The sequence below is a fragment of the Apostichopus japonicus genome, chromosome 2 (genome assembly GCF_037975245.1).
Source record: "Apostichopus japonicus isolate 1M-3 chromosome 2, ASM3797524v1, whole genome shotgun sequence".
Lineage (NCBI taxonomy): Eukaryota > Metazoa > Echinodermata > Holothuroidea > Aspidochirotida > Stichopodidae > Apostichopus > Apostichopus japonicus.
Window position 1 is genome coordinate 1,085,332 of NC_092562.1, and position 20,102 is coordinate 1,105,433.

At 34.8% G+C, this 20,102-nt stretch overlaps 1 protein-coding gene across 6 annotated transcripts in view; it reads right to left on the reverse strand.

Annotated features, from left to right (window-relative positions):
• Nucleotides 1-20,102, reverse strand: part of LOC139973315 (uncharacterized) — a 219,420-nt gene that overhangs the window by 62,360 nt on the left and 136,958 nt on the right. For 5 of the 6 annotated variants that reach the window (XM_071979934.1, XM_071979949.1, XM_071979917.1 and 2 more), the window contains exons 31-43: nt 19,911-19,947; nt 18,943-19,040; nt 18,615-18,743; nt 16,846-16,994; nt 16,517-16,652; nt 16,211-16,339; nt 15,885-15,984; nt 15,668-15,747; nt 15,302-15,433; nt 13,792-13,926; nt 13,129-13,256; nt 12,712-12,847; nt 9,425-12,102 (exon numbers count right to left, since the gene is read on the reverse strand). The exons of the other annotated variant lie outside the window; for it this stretch is intronic. In XM_071979934.1, the coding sequence (XP_071836035.1) occupies nt 12,028-12,102; nt 12,712-12,847; nt 13,129-13,256; nt 13,792-13,926; nt 15,302-15,433; nt 15,668-15,747; nt 15,885-15,984; nt 16,211-16,339; nt 16,517-16,652; nt 16,846-16,994; nt 18,615-18,743; nt 18,943-19,040; nt 19,911-19,947 (1,464 nt within the window). In that variant the 3' untranslated portion in view covers nt 9,425-12,027. Of the gene's footprint in view, nt 1-9,424; nt 12,103-12,711; nt 12,848-13,128; nt 13,257-13,791; nt 13,927-15,301; nt 15,434-15,667; nt 15,748-15,884; nt 15,985-16,210; nt 16,340-16,516; nt 16,653-16,845; nt 16,995-18,614; nt 18,744-18,942; nt 19,041-19,910; nt 19,948-20,102 lie in introns of those variants that run through there. 6 annotated transcript variants of the gene reach the window in all.

Sequence of the window (20,102 nt, forward strand, 5' to 3'; positions counted from 1 at the left end):
TCACTAGATATTTCCTGAAATTACAACCAACATTACTTTAAACAGCCTGGGCTACAACCCACAATCTCCCAGATGCTAGGTTTCATTGCTTCTAATGTCAATGTAGCCACTGGTTTCAATGACACCCTTTGAGAATGCATGGGGGGGGGGGGGGCAGAATCCTGTTTTCTCCTGGAGAGGTAATAACTTAGCTGACCCCAGACACTTCCACATTGGGAACACAAAGTGGACCAACCACAAATTAATGAGTAATATGCAATGACAAAATCGTCACAATGATTATTTACAATTCAAAGTGAGGGAATTGTCTTGTTCATGCATTGTCAAACTGCACTCTCACGATGTGATACTGTGTGCGGCACAACAAAGCTTCGCCATTCTATGGTAGAAAAGACAGCAGCCATTGCAATGTCGAAAATGGGAACAGTAAAACCACAATATTTGTTTTTGTTGTATGAGTGTGCATTTTTTCAAGCAGGGTTGTATTTGAGTGGTACAGCACATGATATTGGGCACCCATGTTAAGTGGTGTTATTTGTGTATTAGTTATTGTGCAGTTTATGAATGAAGAATGTGCTGATTGCTATCCTTTAGAATTCCCCGCAGTTTAGTAACTAGTGTAAGTGTGTTGATCATGTTCATGGGCTAAGGTTGCTTCGGAATGGTACTGTAGCCATACAAATTGGTGAGTGGGAGGGCGGGGGGGGGGGGGGTGCGCACAGTATGTCCCCATAAGCACATTTCTGCAGTACTTAACCATGCTGAGTATATGGATTAAGATCTTTATCAAGACATTTACATTGCATATGATGTATTATGTTCACACTTACTACAGATTACAGTATGTGTAGATTCCTTAATTTGCTTCAAGAATCATATCCATATAAGAGATCACAGCCTAGTGTGTGCTTTTCTGAGCACTATCAACATCAACTTATTGGCTGCACAATGTACTAACTTAACACGAAATTTGTCACTCAACACGGCTTGATGGATAACTGAGTGGAATGTATCTCCAACAGCTTCTTACCAGCTAGAGATGATTTGAGTGATTTACTTAAAACAGTTCAAAAGCTTTAATCTTCCTAGGATCATTGATTCAGGTTGGCAGAAATTAACCCACAGAGGAGGGGCTATGTGCGGCCAACTGGACATTTTTACACAGCGTTATGTATGCACATACACTAAGCTTACATGTGCGTGGGCCTACATCCATATCAAAGACCAGTAGGCCTACCGTACAAATAGAGGTAGAGTTCTAAAATATCTGCAGAATAATCCGCAAATATCGAACTGAGATTACTCTCAATCTTTACAGTATATGAGAAATGCAGAACATTCATGCATCTGTAGAGAGGTAACATCAGCTTGTAGACATTTCTGTGAATAAGCAGATATACTTTCTGGTCTAATGCCCACAACTGGTCACCCTTGCATGGCCAACACAACTTACTGTGTGTAGCACAGGGCCAGGCTTCATGGACAAACAAGTTAATGTCCTACTGTTGAGTGGTAGACTCTAGTGTTGCACTGATAATCGTAGGCTATATTGGTATCAGCCGATATTTGCAATATCAGCGGCATATCTGTATCAGTAAAATTTACCCTGCACTGCTGATAAGGGCAAACCAATATTGAACCTTTTTTCACAACAAAGTCACTTCTTGTTACTTGCAGTGATTATAACTCTGTTCAAAAACCTCATTTATTTAGCCTCACTTTCAATTTGGATTAATAGAAGGTGATCAATATGCCCGCCCTTCAGCTGGCCAAGACACAAGATGCAAATTCTGAAAATATGCACTAACAACAATCCAACCTTGCAGGCCACTGAACATTACATATATAGCAGCCTTTGTTGCATGTTAAAGTAAATTTCACCACTCTGGCCGCTGTTTTATACGTGAGTGAACAAGTTGCCCACGCAAATATTGGCAAGAATCCAAGAAACTCTTTGTACAATCAAAATTTGGAAACATGGCATATTCAGACAGGCTATGATCAATGCACCGCAGTCAATTACAATGGAAGAAGTAACATATGTGACGTGATCACATTTGATAACGAAGTATAGTATTCGCTGAATGAAAGATATATACGCATGGAAATCCCTTACAAATTATTACAAAAATTGTATATCTTTTTAAAAGTTGCAAAGAGTATCATGGATGCAGTTTGTTAAAACATCAATTGATGCATAAAAAACTTGTATTACGAGAATCTAGTTTGTGTATCACAATTAAATACTGGTTGCTTTACAAAATAATTCAAATATGAAGCTCTTGCTAATTTTGGCTAGGCCTACTGTACTGTAATTGTAGTACAGCCAGCTAATGGTAGGATAATTTTTTATGGAAACTAAAAATTTGAAGAAAATATTTTCGTTTTGGTTCTGGTAAACTCAAGGAGTAGATAAAACTCTTAGCCAGGATACACTAGTATGTTTTCTACATGAAATCAGCTTTATTCATTACAATGTCATCTTTTATTCATGACTCTTTGCTATGAAAGGTGTGATTCCATTTGTTGACAGTTTGTATAACACTTGCAGCCTAAGTGTTGAACATAGTAGTTAGTCATACAACAGAAGTAAAAGGAAGGGTATAACAATTGTTTCTCAAAAAAGAAAACTGCTAGCACAGTTTCATGCCATATCACCTTGGTGTGAAATATGAATGCTGAATTTAAAGCGAGTTTAGGACTATTACATCATTGTTATAGAATAGGCACATATTTTTTGTACTAATTTAATCCTGGGATTCAAAAAATGAAAATCATACAAGTGGTTAATTACTACTTGTTTTGCAAACGATAATAACTATTAACTATTAAATATTACTACAGCCGAGTACTATTTTGAAACTTTACGTATTAATTAATGCATGATTTGGCGATAACTGCACAAGTACACTAGTAGACCTCAACTAGTTGAGACCTTTAGAGCTAGTCCTACTTTTAGCATAGATGCTATGAACGTGGATTACATGTGCCTTGCATTGGATGAAGTACTGTAATGTTATTGAATATGCATAAGATACAAACCTTGCACTACATTGAAGAATCTGCACCTGTTTGTTGATGAGCTGTGCATTTGCATATCGAGTATATAAGTTAGAGCATGACGTCTGTTCGTCCTTGTTCACTATGTCTCTCCACCTGTCAACACTTAATCTTGGACATGTCGTCATATCTGTCCTGTAGCATGGACACTGCGAAGTTTGGACACCTATAGCCAGGGGCGGCGATCTGTTTCAAATATTGGGGGGGACATTTGCTTGGGTGCAGGCAAATTACTATCTAAGCGGAGCGCCACCATTGGTTGGCGCGCAGCGTACAAGAAAATTTTTGATTTTCATAGCCCCAGATCACCGGAAATGGCACTTCTCGGGCTTGAAAATGACCAACCAGATATACACTTTAGCCTGAGAACCAAGCTTTTCCCAATAGTTTTTTTTCATTCATAACCTTTTTCAAGATTGTCACCAGTCACACATCATGTTCGACCTCATCGCATCTCCTGTGGATCATTGTTTTTGTAGATAATTCTATACGTAACGCCCCACAATACCCGTCAGCCACACTTTTCAAGGTTTTAAGCCCATTATTTGTTCAGAATTTGAATAATAAATTCGCTTCAAAGCATACCCTACCCATAATGTTGCACAAAAGCTTTATCTATGGACAACCAATATAGAAAAACCCCCTTCAACCCCTAACAGACCGGTCAAAATTGCACGAGTAGAGGGAAGTATGATGAAGAATGTTGGTCAAGGAATTTTCGAAAATTCAGACAGTTAATTTATTGGTGTACAAATATTAAAACCTCTTATAACGGCTACTATAAAACTTCGATATCATAAACAAAATACCCCAAAAATATGCTCGAGGGGGGGGCGGTATCCACCCTTTGCCCCCCCCCCCCTTGGCTACGCGCTTGCGGTTAGAAATCTTGTAGGAAACTGGCCAAATGGAAACCCAGTGAACCCATATCGATGTGGATCATATATATATATATGATTGTACGTACTTACACTCATACACAAGATATGTAGGGGCTACAGACATTATGATAATAATCATGAGTGACAACATGCTATACGGTCACAGGTCACAGAAACGACCACGGAGAGTCATTTACCTCATGCAGCATGTGTTGGATGGAGTTTTAGCCACCGCCAAATATGATTTGGATAAATAATCTCACTCATTATTTTCTTTTTATAGCCACACAAACAAATTATGCCACCAAATATTGGGGGATATTAGTTACTATTAGATACTACCGTATATTCCCCACCTAAAATATTGGGGGACATGTCCCCCCGCCCCCCCCATGATCGCCGCCCATATATATATATATATATATATATATATATATATACATATATATATATATATATATATATATAAATGAAAATCGTAATATATACACACACATATATATATATATATATATATATATATATACATGGGCGGCAATCATGGGGGGGGGGCTTTTTTTTCTTTTCTTTTTTTAAAATATGGTTGCTACAGCCCTATTTTCCATTTTCACCGGCAAACCAAATTTCATTACGGATGCGGTCCGTCTAGCTATTCATTTCGAAAAAAAGTAAAAACTACTTTCGGTCATATATAATAACAAATTGTGACACAGTTAGACAGGCGCCTTGCGAGAGATTTGCCAAGGGAGGGGCAAAGTTTGTATGCAAACTATCTAAGCGTAGCGCCAACATAAGTTGGCGCGAAGCGCGAAAGAAAAATTTGGCCAAAATGCCTCCCAGATCGTTGGAAATGGCACTTCCCAGGCCTTGTAAGTTGCATCTAAGCATTTTCTATTTTTAAATTACTAGCGATATCATAAAAAAATTTTAAAAAATATGCTAAAAAAAAACTATGCCACGAAATATTGGGGGGGATATTAGATACTATATCCCCCCACCTAAAATATTGGGGGGGACATGTCCCCCCCGTCCCCCCCATGATCGCCGCCCATGCCTATAGCCTTAAAACACCCTACACTCTAACTTCCTTTTATGTTAAGTTCTGTACTTGCTTGCACACAGGTCATTTTGGAGAGAAAATAACTGTAGCTTCGTAGTTTTTAGCGAAATTGGCTCTTACTGTAGGTTGTCATTGTGTAATCGTGTATTTCTTAGGGGTGTCCGAACTTTGCAGTGTTCCGAACTTCGCAATACTGACTATACAGTGACTATGTTACGCAATAAAATATAACAACATGTTAATACTCACGTCGACTGTGTTCTACTTGATTGCTCAAAGAACTCATTATTTAAACAAAGAAACATGACAAGTACTGAACGAGCCTTTCAAAACATGTTATCTGTACAACAATGTCTTATCGAAGGCCTATAGAGGCCTAAGCTTTTTCTAATTTTAACGTTAGGCTACAAAAGGTAATGTACCACACAACCGGCCTACAGTAGCCATTGAGCAGAATGTAACTTGTAAGACTCATATTATGCTCTATGACTGGCTGTAGCCTACATTGCCTAACCTAGCGATAGGACTATGCCTAGGTATGTTCTTTATACCCGTACGTGTCTTGTGACTGGCTCACATCAACAAACTTTGCTCTCTTTCTCCTGTGTTAATCACGAATAACGTACCTTGGGTTTTGCTTGGTTGCAGCTTATTGCAAGCCAAGATTACCATGAAAAGGACACTTGGCGTAACATCGAAGTTAGCTAACATAGTGTTACTAGTACAACTCAACCTTCAAGCATCGATAATGTTGTAGTCGAATATTCTTTTGAAGTTTTGCACTGGCCAGCCATGCAGCGTATGCAGCGATAATAGTTGTGATCCAACAGAAAATGTCTGACAAAATTGTTACTCTTTCGCATTAAGGTCTTATTTGTACTCCGTCGCCAGCCACAGTTTGAGGAAGTAAATTCGTGTTCTACTGAAGAAGGAAGTGAGATCGACATGACCTTGTAAGTCACGCTTCACAACCTCCACAATAATTGTTTATTCTACTGCAAAGTTTTCTAAAAAGGGAGAATGACGTCATTGGACGATCAGTTAAATATGTTCTACTGTCGTATAGTGTGGTGTCGAAGTTGTGTCACGTGACTCTAGTCACAAACTGCAAACAGCACGACTGGATGCTCCTAAATGTGAGAGTGTGAATTGAACTTACTATGCCTGCTAATTACTGCCTAATTACTTAATCAGCTTCTTTTGAATCCATATATCACAATCTAAGCTTCTTTAAATTATTTCGTACGAACCTAGAAGTAATGGAATAAATATGTTTCAATGGGATCAAGTAAAGTTCTGAGTGCAAGGATCATACATTTGCTTCTGCTCATGTATGAATCAGCCGCACGAACTAAAGATCCATTATATTTCTAAGGAAGTCCATGTTTACTCTTTACCCCCACCATCCACCGTGTGACCCTCAGTGACACAATGCATTTCGGTAAACTTCTTTATCCCAACAAATTCTAGGTTCATCGTACTTTCTTTAAAAAAAAGGCTGAGGAATGAGCTTATTTTTCATTTTCAACCTAACATAGTGTTGTTGTAAAAATAAAGTAGCTTAAACTTTATATCCAAACCACTGATACTTTAATTCGGCTATATTTTGCATAATTATCATTCGTGATCTTTTTCACATTTTCACAGTTGTCCGACATATCATGAGTTCCTGGGGCACCATATTCATGGGACCCCAATGGACCAGCGGGAACTAAGAAGGGAAGCATTCTTTCGTTGTTAAATTCGTAAATTGACATTACTATTTCATGACTGTTTACAGAATTGTGAGCACGTATTTTCTTGATTATTTTAACACCTGTTATAATAGGATCTTTAAAGATGTTTAATCTCGAAATTTCAAACATTTAATACTTTAATTTGCCATTGAATTGTAATCGCGGCTATTTATTTGGAAATTTTCATAAATATGTAAAAGTTGCCACTGTTTCATCGAAATAGTTGAATTTTTATGTCGTGTTGGAATTTGGAGAAAGAAAATCGCCAATGCATGGAAGTATATAATAAATGAAGCAAACAATTTGAGAATTCTCATAAAGATCTAGTGTAATTCATAGCATCAATAATATGACTGAAAAGTGACCATGGTGGCAACACAGATAATAGAGGGCGTCCTTACAAAACTCGGAAAGACATCAACTTGCTCGAGTCTGAATTGTTCGGTGCATATTTAAATCGAGTTCAATGTTTCATACAACCATGTCCTACGTTTGAGTAAACAGTAGACGATGGTCAATATACCTTGGTAACACAAGATCCCTAGTAAACAATTCGATATAATCACTACATGGATAACACTAAGATATAATTTATTTACTTTTTTCTTGATAACTTTGAGACTTCAACAAAGTGTTCATTCATACAATTACTTCCGACAACCGATTTTGCAACATTTTATTTTACCAGAGTATTTGTTGGTTAAAAGATATACCGAAACACTGAAAATAATCTAACTCTCCCGGAGATCATTATCAGTGTCAATCTTGCAAGAATTGCCCACCAATATTGCATTAGTTTCATAGACACACTCGAGCACATTGTCTTTGAGAATATCGATATAGCTACTCCACCTACGTAGATGCGTAAACATCTAAGTTGATTTGTTTTATTTTCATCGCTAAAATAACCCATATGTAGTTAAATTAAGAGGGACAGACTACTGGCTGTCAGTAAGAGTGGCGTTTGTTATCAGACTTAACAAACTCTACATGAGCTTCTTCTCCATATCGCTTATATTTGTAACTTGTATGATATTATATAGCCTATTTGAATAGCTCGCAGAGATTCGAAAGCGCTATGATTTGTGATTCTTAAACTTCGAAAGATGTTTTGTGGTGTTTTGTTTAGTTAAATCTTTGGGATGTCCCATCATTATAAATTGATAGACAGTCATGATGACACATGTTTGTAAACACAGTAACTCATATATTCACCTTTATTGTGCTTTCTGTTTGGTAGGCTATATAGATCCCCTTTTGTAATTCAGGAAAATAACCGTGTAAAATTGACGGAGGTTGAAGGTCATTTGATGTTAAAGGCATTGAAGACTCGCCCCAAACCGCGTGCGGCCATCTGAAAAAAAAAATTAACTTTCTGTTGCTTGCAAGTGACGTTTTGTTCGTGTCGCTGCAAAATGCAGACAGGAATGAAACGTGATACCTTGTTATCTTTAGCTGGACCTGAGATGTCCATCGCTGTATCGTTATACACTGTGATATGGGTATTCACCGCGGCTGTATGTACTGACTGTACACTAGTGTCTAATTACCGACGGTAGCAAGCTGTGTGTGTATTTTTGGGATCGATGGTGGTGTCTAACACTTCTGTTACACCTCTTCCGAAACTATGTCATATTACCGGCATTAGACGTTTCTTTTTGCGCGAGTATTCACACCCTTTAAGTGAAGCTTAACCTAAACGCGTTGTAAACACGATAAATTCAAAAGTAATGCTTGGCTGAACATCACCCTTAATTGGTATGTAGTTCCGAAGTATATGACTCCCAAAGTATTGTCTAGTGGAATGCATCAACTATTTTGTTGATCCCATTAAGTTAGAATCCTAATGTTTCATGCAGAAGTCAAATATTTAGGTCAAATACAGGTGAACATCTGAATATATTGTAAGCTTTATAACTCCAATAGTAAAACGTTCAGTAAATTCATATGCGGTGTACCGAGTATACCTCCACCAGTAAGTGTGTGGGTTATTGTTGTCTGTAGAAGTAAAATGTCAACAATGAAGCTGCCAACGTATAAAAACTGTGATAGACACGATAACTTCCATTTTAAAGATTAGATGAAAAGTCACCTTGCTGCCATGGCCGTAACTTGAAAACAGCAATGTTAAATATGCTGATTGAGAATGTGTCCGAAATCACTGCCCCTGCTGGCTCTCTGTAATCACTCCAAACCGATTCACTAGAATATTTAATGGAGTGACTTTTCGTGCAGTTAAATACAGTAATAGTTCTTTTTTGCTCAAAATGGTAAAAGTGAATTTATCAATGAGTAACAATATAATAAAGCACCGCTATTCTAGTTTTATCCGCAAGGGGGGGGGGGGGATCTGTGTTCATGTGTCATAGGTATTTGGCCCATTTTCGTTGTTGTTGAAAGGAACATGTTATATCATCTCTGCTGTTATGACAGCTATGACGTTGTTAGTCTTACATTTTCCTGAGCAGAAGGAACACTATAGCTTGCATTTTTTGGACTAGCTGGAGACCTTACCTTGGGTGTGGAGCTGTAAACTCCATTACTGCTGGATATTGTTGCTAAATTGCTGAGTAATTTATCACTCAGTATCATGACTAATTGAACATTGTTTAATAATAAAACGAAAGTTGAAAGAACAAAACTAACACAGACATAATGTAAAGAAACTAGGTGCAACATTGGAGATATCCATGTTTACTTTGCTTGTATTCAAATCTGAGTAAGTAGTCTAATAACGTTTGTATAAATGCTAACACATGCGCCAGCATATTTTTAATGTGCATAATGCACAAAATGATAGAGTCTATGGAAAGCTATTATCAGAAGATTACATATAATCAAACAGCTGTTCTAGCTATTAATTTCTGTGATGAACTGGTACTACACCCCCTCTCTCTCTCCCATCACCTCTAGTAGCATTCATTAACAACATACAGTAAATTAAGATTTAACGTTCCAACTCTCCAATATTCCTCATCACAACAACTTGCACAATTTTCAATAGTCACTTCCGTGTTCATAAATGATAAATTTAAAGTTTTGACTTCAAGCTTGGTAACCATATTTTTCATTTTCACTTCCTCCAATTACACATTTTTAAAGTACAATATACATTCTATGGATTGTTATTATCAAATGATTATACACACAATGCTTTTGAAACTATTGTTTGTTGTTACGAACTGATAATACTGCCTCGCCCTACCCCAAGTCTACTAGCATTTTTTAACAACTTACAGTAAACATGAAGATATGTTAAACCACTCAACTACCCTCACATCACATCAATCAATTTGTGATGCACTGTTAAATATAAAAATAGTAAACAAGGAGTTTAAAAGTGAAATTAAAGTTTATATGAGAAAACCCTCTAACCTGCCTCCCTAAAATTCTTCTAGCATTAATTACAGTAAAAATTAAGATATAAATGTAAAAGCACTGTTCAATAAGAACATAATAGTAATAAAGCCAACAAGTTGTAAAATTAACAATAACTGATAATAGGAAAAACCTCAAACCTTGTAATAATCTCTGTGTAAATCTGACTATTTACATCAACTGAACCAGGGTACATGGTTTTGTTATAAAAGTAAAAGGAATAAAGTATTGATGTATGCTGATGATGCTACTAACTCTTGTGATGATGGATGCTATATGTAGTTAAAAATCTCTTCATTTTTACATAAAATATCTGAGGCTGAAAAATTGTGAATATATTCCGCTCTTATCATTACTGCTTATGATTTTATATTTACCAGTAGGGTCTCGTTAGGTGTGATAGTTGACTCACAATGGAAATGGTTTCTGTACATAATTATATTTTCATCCTGAAGCTTTGAAGTCTTTTAGTTTGGTTTGTTATGGATCATTCTTCTGTTGGTCTAAATAATTGGTGAAAGCAGTTGATCTCTTGCAGTATGTTTTCTTCATTACTTTCTTCTCTCTGACTGATCTTGTAGTTTTACTAAGAATGCTTAGAATCTTCCATGCTGCAGCTCCTCTATGAGCCTCCTTTATTCACCTCAAGATTGCAGCAGAGGCTGTCACTATCACACCATGGCCAGTAGAGTTAAACATTCTACCGACCATGTATAATAACGCACTAATAGTCACGTCTGTGTTCATGATTGGGAAGATCACTTTTAGCATTCCTCCATTTTGGTTGCCCTTTTGTCATTTCCAATCCTTCTTTGTAACCATACTTCCAACCAGGATATTTTAAATAAGTTGTTATTTTAACACAGCCTTTAATAACATGTCATCACTATAAAAAAAATCAATAAAGCTTTTTGCATGCTTAACATTTTCAAGACATTTCCAAGACATAGAGTAGAGTTTCTGAATAGACCACATTGTTTCTTTACAGTATTTAAAAGGCACAAACTGTATATTGCAGTAAGAATTGAGTAAAAATTTCTTAAATTTCTAGCACATTGGGAGGAATTGTTAATAACTATCCTCTGTGACATGCTTCATTTGAGTTACAGTCATGTCTCTGCTTTTTTGGGAATGAAGAAAGGACTGCTTTGTCCTGTTCTAAAAAATATTTAATTTACATGAGGAAGCACTAACAACCTTAAAAATGTTTTTCTTCAACACAATATTGTCAAACTTGCATCTTGAGTATTGATAACTTTCTATTGAATGTGAAGAAAGTGCAGTCCTTGTGATTGTCAAAATAAAAAGAAATACAATTAGCTACAGGGAATGCTACAACATCTTTTAACTTGTGCTTTTAATTCAACAAATACTGAACCATTCCTCATAAATGTAGCTTACATCAGTCATTTGAACAACTGTCTTCCCACAAACAATTTGGCAATCGTATTTACATGAGTTCTACTTTTACAAACCATGTTTGCAAGGCCATAAATTTGGGATTGTCTGAATATTAAATTTAACAACTTCTCATCAAAAATCTTAAATGAATCCATCTACAAAAACTATTACCCTACAATTATATAAAATAAGTAGGAACACATTCATGACATCATTTACAGAAATAAATTTGAATTTTTCATTTTTAATGAAAACTTTGTAAAGATACTGAGTTGTTCAGATGGTTCCTATTTGAATACTGACAATAGACTATAAATCATTTAAACATCTTAGAATCTGCAAATGAATACATTTAGTTTTATAAGAAATACAATTTTCCTGTTATGGAATAGTCAATGAATTATTCTCCTTGATATACAGCTACATAGCATATCAATGCATGAAATAATGGTCACAACTGATCTAATCTTGTAATATAGTCCATAGAGTCTTCATTTAATCCAGCTCCATCTTAGAAGATAACAGTATACTCATCTGGGTTGTTAAGATGATCTCTAAGATGCTCATAACACAGAAGGTATTCATCCTGGGAATGAAAGGAAAATGGACAACTTACAGAAAAACATCTATAAAAAGTGGAATGCCACAATATACTATACCTACACAGCCACGTTTACTCTAAAGGTCTGTATTGACCTCATGATGTGAACTCATTTTCAACCTTAGCTACAAATGAAGCAGTCAAAGCAATACCATTAATGATTTTCATTATCATGTCCTAGTCAGGGGTATATCACTCAGGGTGATCATGGTCACATTTAGCCCAACCAATCAATAACATGAAAATTGTCATACTTATTGAGTTACATATATTCATATAAAACATGTCACATATATATAGTAGAGTACATCAATATACCTTCACATGGTCACAAACTATGTCACATGTAATGAGATAGGTATGCATGTATAAATATGTCACATATATTTATGATGGAGTACACCAATATACCTAATCTATCAAAGGTACAGTTTAAGGTAATCTGTTTCTACAATACAGATAAGTTTAATTCACTAACCCCCCACCCCCCCCCCCCCCCCTCTCACAGCAGGTTTAACAGTAGCATAAATGTCTTATGTCAGATAGGTACTGTAGATTCAGTTAAGTGACAATCAGTCATCATATTATACAAACCTGTGTCTGGACTGCCTTAGGACATTGCTTCCGTAGTTTCTTCAGAGTTTGAAATACATCAACAGTGCCCTCCTTATCAATCCTCTCTAGTTCAGAGATTACTGTGACATAGACAGCACTCAAACCAACTCCATTACTGGGAGAAGAGAAGGGAAAACAGACAGTTGATCAAACATCATGGAATAAATTTGTTTATTAGATCAACACCATAATGTGTTCATGAACTACAGCTGGACCAGAGCATTTAGTTCTGATGTACCTGATGAATTCTCTGAGTGTTTACAATGATTTAGTTTAATAGTCTAATGATATATAAATGCAATGTACTCAAACCAGACTGGGGCCTTTTGTTCTGATGTATTTGATAAATTCTTTAATGGTTTACAATGATTCAGTTTAATAGACTGTGATACATACATGCAATGTACTATAGCTGGACCAGTGCCTTTAGTTCTGGTGAATTTGATAAATTCTCTGAGTTTATGCACATCAGGTTTATTTCCAAGCCATCCATGGAAGGAGAAATGATCCACCAAAAGGGATTTCTGAAACATTAAACATAAATGTATGAATTTTACAAGTAAATGTAAATGTGTGAAATTAATGTGACAAAGATGTATGCCAATTTTTTTTTTGTTAAAAGTTTGCTAAATTTGAGCAAGATATTATATTTTATTGCAATGGGTTAAATTATCTGCAATAAAAATGCTCCTTCAAAAATATATAGTTAAAGGTATTAGCCCATTCCCACACACTGAGAAATGTAAAAGAAGTAAGTATAAAATCAACCACAGAAAACTGATTGGAAAATAATGACCAAATTTGAAGGACCAAGTTTAATTAATTTCACATTTTTCATTTAGTTATTTAGAGTAATGAAAACATTTCTCTTACAGTTGGTTCCTATTAAAAGTGGGCAGAAATCAAACTGCTGAACACAGACATGCACACCTATCACGTACTGCTTGTTATATGAATGAGTCGTAATAAATAGAGAATTGTATGTGAAAGTATTCTTTGGCTACAAAATACACAAATTATAACATTATTGACACACAACATAATCAACTAGCTATATACCTGAGATCTTTTATGTTTGACTGCAAACTGTCTCCTGGTGAACACATCACTTTCTTCAATCTTCTTACAGATCACAGTCATCAGACCATTAGAAGCAGCTGCATTGTTACCATTAGGCCAATAAACAGTTAGAGACTATAAAGCAGAAAGGAGAGAAGTTATTACACTACTCATTAAGTATAAAGGAAAGAGTAATACTAATAAAAAACACATCTCCCCAGGAAACGCTCCTATCACAAAGCATGTAGTGTCACCCCATCATTATGACTTACCGTAAATTTGTAATATTATTTATTTCATTTTTAGATGTTTTCAATAAACTACAACATCATCTGATTAAGGTGTGGTTCTCATTGTTCTTCACACCATTTTTAAGCCAAGTGAGTACTCCTTATGATAAATAGTAACTAATTTTGTAAAAGTAAGTCCTATGATATAGGTCTTTTACAAATACTTCCAAAAGCCTCAATATACTTTTAATATACTGTTGCCATTAACCTCTATAGTTTCCACATTTTATAACATTGAATTTCTCATGTAGCAGCAGGTGAATGGATTTGTCCATCACAGTACACACGGTGGTAAGCACCTCATGGACTGTAGTAGAGTGAAAAATAAGTTAGTTTTATGTCTTCCTGGAGAAAATCAACTAATCTTTTGAAATATTAGCTATCTTGGCTATATGAAATAATGGGATATGGTACTTAAATACACGCTTCTGAATAAAAACTCAAAACGTTAATACTTGCATATTTTCAAAACATGTTAGGATCATAATTTTGCAAGTATATTTTAAGTATATATTTCTACTAGCTGCTATTTAATACACAATGTGAAAACTGTGGTGTTTGGTTTTGGATTCTAACAAACAAACAACAACAACATAACAATCTTCAATGTAGCACAAACTCAACTTCTTTGTTTAATAAATCAACAATTCAAGGATTTAGAAAATGATTTAAATGTCAAGGATGACTATGAAATTGTAAACTTAGTTTGGAGAAAGATCAGAAATGTTTTGAACTGTCTACTAAGTTAAATTAGATGATTGGTTGACCAAAGTGGTTTAGAGATTTTTACCAAAGGTTTCTTCCCCTATCTATCTTTCTCGATCACTATCCCTTAAACATCAAGTAAGTTGAAGAAAATATCAAATAGGCAGTTACAACTTAAAACTAATCGTGAGTTAGTGATACAAAATGCAATCAACAGACTTCACACATGCAGGACTAATTAGTTTCTTTTAAGTTAGGAAAACAATTCTGAACTTTGTGCATATTCATTGTGATTAAAGTATTGAGCATGTAAGCTCTTTAATTTTTAAATAAATGTAATTCATATGAGTTTGTGTGTATTAATATAATATATTGTAAATTATTCTCTACATATTCTGTTTACATTATGTAAGTCAGGTGGTATGGGAATTAATGCAACTCTTGATTAACACTCAAATGTTCTGCAGGCTTCAAACACTTACCTGTGCAAAACATGCTTCTTATTAGATACCTACCTCATCAGAATCATCTACGGTGTTCAACATTACAATGGATGTACAGTCATAATCAAAGACCAGTCTCCAAAAATCTTCTACTGTTGTAGCTAAAGGTGATTGGGTCATTATAAACCCCCTCTGTGAAATGTCCTGAAAATATATATATATATATATTAGACATTACCACTTAGAGCAATCTGGGAGATATACATTTCAAACATCTTGTAAATGCAATGAACAAAATGAAACTTGGTATCTACATGGTTTACTAAAGGTTCCACATCTTACAGGAGAAGCTTTCAGTAATTCTTTCTGATGCATATCAGTTGCTTTTAGATTAGATACAAAGTAATAAGAAACCAGCTAGGTACATTTAACACAAACCTTGGCAAAAGTAGCATTGATGTAATCATTGGAACCAAATAATTTTCCTGGGGATTTCAAGACTGGTCTGAATTTGTCCACTGTAAAAGAGTAATATAGAAATTTCAATAATGTAAATAACCTACCATCAATAACTAAATTGGGGTGACAATTTTATTGTACCATGTTATAAACATATTTTTTGTTACACAACTAAAATTTAATGGGAGTAGCTCACCTGGAAGGATATCAGGGAACCTGTTCTTATGATTATTCGCAGATGAATTCCCTGCTAGGGTTGCCAAGTCTTCCTGATGTTTGGTAGTTTCTTGCAAAATCTAAACAAATTCATGCAGGATTTCTTTTTAGATTTGTTAATACATTGACTATGCACATCATGTAATATTGCCTCTTTTCTAATTGAATACCACATTACTGAAATATAAATACAGCATCAAGTAGTACACCACTAAGCAATACATTTTTACACCATATAGAGATACAACATATTTACTATTACACTTAAACAATCTATTGTTAATCATCATTCAGTAGTACACCTACCTGGAATTCCTTCTTGCATTTTGCCTTCATTACTGAGGGGTCTAGTTTCTTGAGTTGATCACATGACATCTGAGAGTCTGGAGACGACATGGCTTCCAACAAAGCATCAAAGATGAACAGATACTGGAGCTAACATTAGAAGGAAGCATAAATGTAAAGAATTCTAGAGAATATTTGTCCTCCTACAAACTCATTCAGTATTTCTTGACCATCAATTCTTACAAGTGACACAATTATATCATTGATACTAGTAATGGATATACCAGTAGCACCAACACCATTACTCTATGTATTAAATATACTTACTTTTGTCAGTACCATGTTCACCCTATCTTTTCTCATTCCTTCGATGACATCAAACACACTGACTTCCTTCTTGGTTTTAATGACATCCATCAGATCATAGAGACTAATGAATACACCAGTAGCACCAACACCATTACTCAAAAAAGAAAAAGGGAGATAAAAAATGTATAACTTTTTCAACCATTGAAAATTCTTCTTCTCAAGGAACTTTATAGGAAACTAAATCACCTCAATGAGAACATCCTGAATAAGTCTGTATTAAATAGTTAACAGAGTAATGTGAAATGTTCTGGGATTAAACATTTCTGTTTCCACTCTGGTGTTCTTACCTACAATGGACCAGTAAATGTTTGCCTCCTTTCTGATGATTCTTGATCTGTTTGATGACAGAGATGAGGTCAGCAGGCTCGGAAGGAACACCTCCATACTTCCAGCACGGAATCTCATACTGTCTTACTGTAAGGACTTTCTCATTACCCTGATGTAATAATGTAGTAAATAACACACAAGTGAAGCAGCAAATAGTCAACATGGTCTTCCATGATTCTTAACAGATCTACTGTAAACAGCATAGCCATGTGGGATGGCAACAAATAAAATCTTAATTCATTCACTGTTAAATGTTCTTCTTTCATTCTCTTCATCATCATGAGACAAAACTAGAATAACAAATGACAGAAGTAATAATTAAAGTCAGTCAATTAATCAACCAATTATATAAATCAAATAGAAATAACACCTCTGATGCTGTAGATGGTGCTCCTCTACAACACCAGTACACTATTATGAAGAAATTTATTACAACTGTTTAAGTATCTCATAAGGGGTACAATAACTTAAAGAAACTATTAAATGATAAACATTTGCTTCCTCCTTAAGTGCCTTTTATTAACTAGGTAAACCCTATACATAGCTATATATATCATCAGAGATATTTGCCATTCATCTTCTGAGGGTGTGTATTCTGAGAGCCATTTGACTGCATCAGCAGGACTGCTGTTTTTGCAGTGTAATAACAGGTGTAATGAATAAATCAGAGCAAATGTATAGGTAAGTAGTAACAGGCTTACCTTGAAAACATGCATTTCTCTTAAATAACAATGCTATGCATTGCACAGAAATAAAACAATGGAGCATAACTTCGTTTAAATGTATATGATTCTTAAATAATTTTTTAACACAAGAGATCACAGATCACAGAGGGGGTTTGAATACCCTCCAGTTTATTACACATTCATAGCCATCAAGGATTAGAATATAGTTTGTCGGACAATTTTGACAACTAATTGATGGCATCCTAACAAGTATGGTTCTGATGCTGCTATATATCATACAATTTATAACAATTCAAGCAAGCGTCTTATTGTGATTAAGAGTGTGCAAAGGAGAATAACAACAGCAACACTGGTTACTTAATAAAACTATCTCTTTATTCTGAATATTTTAACACAAAATATTGAAGCGTAATTATACAATGGGCATGCTGTCATTTGATCAAAATTAAATGTTATAACCTGTTTTGTTTAGTGGAGTGAAAATAATCTTAGTCAAGTACAATCTATAATTAGGAGTGCTCAGCACATTATCGGCACAGGTTTGCTATCTCTCCACTTTACTAGGTGCAAGCATTGAAATATCTTCAATTAATTTTGAAAGATGATTCACATCCAGGTAATGGAAATCACAAATATATTTGTTCCAGAAATAGATTTTGACACTATAAGAGTTCCATGAGAATTACAGAGAGTTTCTATCCTTCAAGTGTAAAGATATTTTTTAAGCACCAAACATGGTAATATTTATTCTTAGCATTAACTCATATCATTTTCTTCTTAATTGTATTTTAAAATTGGTTAAATAAATAAAATATCAAATGTATGAAACAGCCTATGTGAATTTTCTAATGACATTTGTCCAAACATAAACATAACATGGCAAACAATCACTTCATATTAATGTGCTCTAACTTTATTTACTAACCAACATGACCTTGGTACTAAATACTCAAAGACAAATGAGATATATAGCTTTTTTTTCTGTGGATATGAGTTTGATTTATATTCATCATGTCAGCAGAGAGTAAAATATTAAGTCATACCTTGATAACATTCATTTCTCTGAGACTGTAGCTTCTGGAGGTGGTTGTCTCTATCAACAGTACTCTGATAGCACCATATTTCTGGCTTGTATTGACCTTGTTTGGCCAGTATTGTGCATCCTTAGAATGCTGTTGTTATTGAAATAAAAGTAAAAATTACACAGAAATGCAAACATGTTACATCATATTGATGTGCTATGGTCTTGACAATGTTATTGCGGTTCAACACATCTCTCTCTTAATGCTGTTTTTTGTTGTTGCTTGGTTTGTTTTCATCGTTTCACATTTACTCCTTACATATATATTTATCAATCCATGTAATGTTTACCTGCTCAGTTCCATCTTTATCTACCAGTGTCACTATTGTCTCTACATCTTCCTTCCAAACCATCCTCCAGAAGTCATCCTTTGTACCTTCCCTTGGTCCTTATGAAATGTAAGAAATATCACAGGAACATAAATTAAAAACAAGTGGCTATGGAGATCAATGATTTTAACTTTAACCTTCCTGTAACTACCACAACATTTTCTTATTTTATCAAGTGCTATTCTAAAGAGATAATCACAAGTAACCACACAAAAGGAATCATGTCATTGTAGAAATAGACAGTCCTACAAGAAGGAAGGAGAAAAGACAAAGACAAGAAATATAAGAATGAGGCTGTTTTTACTTTTTTTAAAGTATTTAAAACAGCCAATTTTACAGATAACAGTTGTAAAATGGTGGATCAACTTATTTATGTTTAAATTGGATAAAATGGTGGCTTATAGGTAAAGAAATAGGTACAGAAATAAGTCTGTTGCTAATCAACACTGAATTTACTAAGAAAGGGTACAAATTATATTATCCTGACTTTCATGTATCTAGTGACTCCGTCTACCAAGACAGAGGCAAGGAAGCATCAAGAACAAAACCTTAAAACATATTGCTTTTATTATAACAGCTATTTAGTTTATCATACTTGTTTATCTAATGAAAATGTTCGGCACTTTCTCTGTCCAATTAATTAGATTCAACCCACAATTTTTGTAGATGATTACTTTACAATTTTTAACAAGCATTTGTCAAAAATAGTTCAGAATGTATGTATCTATCTTCACAAAAAAAAAACATGCTATTTAACTGAGGAAACAATTCAAGCAGGTCTTCCAAGAAGAACATCAAGTTAGACATATCCTTGGACACTGATGTTGGTCTAACAAAGAGTACAAGCTCAGAATGAATGTTTAACAAGCGATCAATCTATTCAAAACAGTTATTCCCACATATGTTAAATAATAACGATCTATACAAACCTTGCGCTGCTATGAACGAGACCTTGCCCTGGTGGTTCTGTAATGAATAACGATGTATAGCAGTTTTCCACAAATCTTATTCAATTAGAAGAAAAGTTTAGAGCTTTCGAAAATGCTAAACAAATTTGAATACTTAGTTATTCCCTGAGTAACTAACAGTTTTCTTAGACAAATTGGGATCTTCTAGATCTC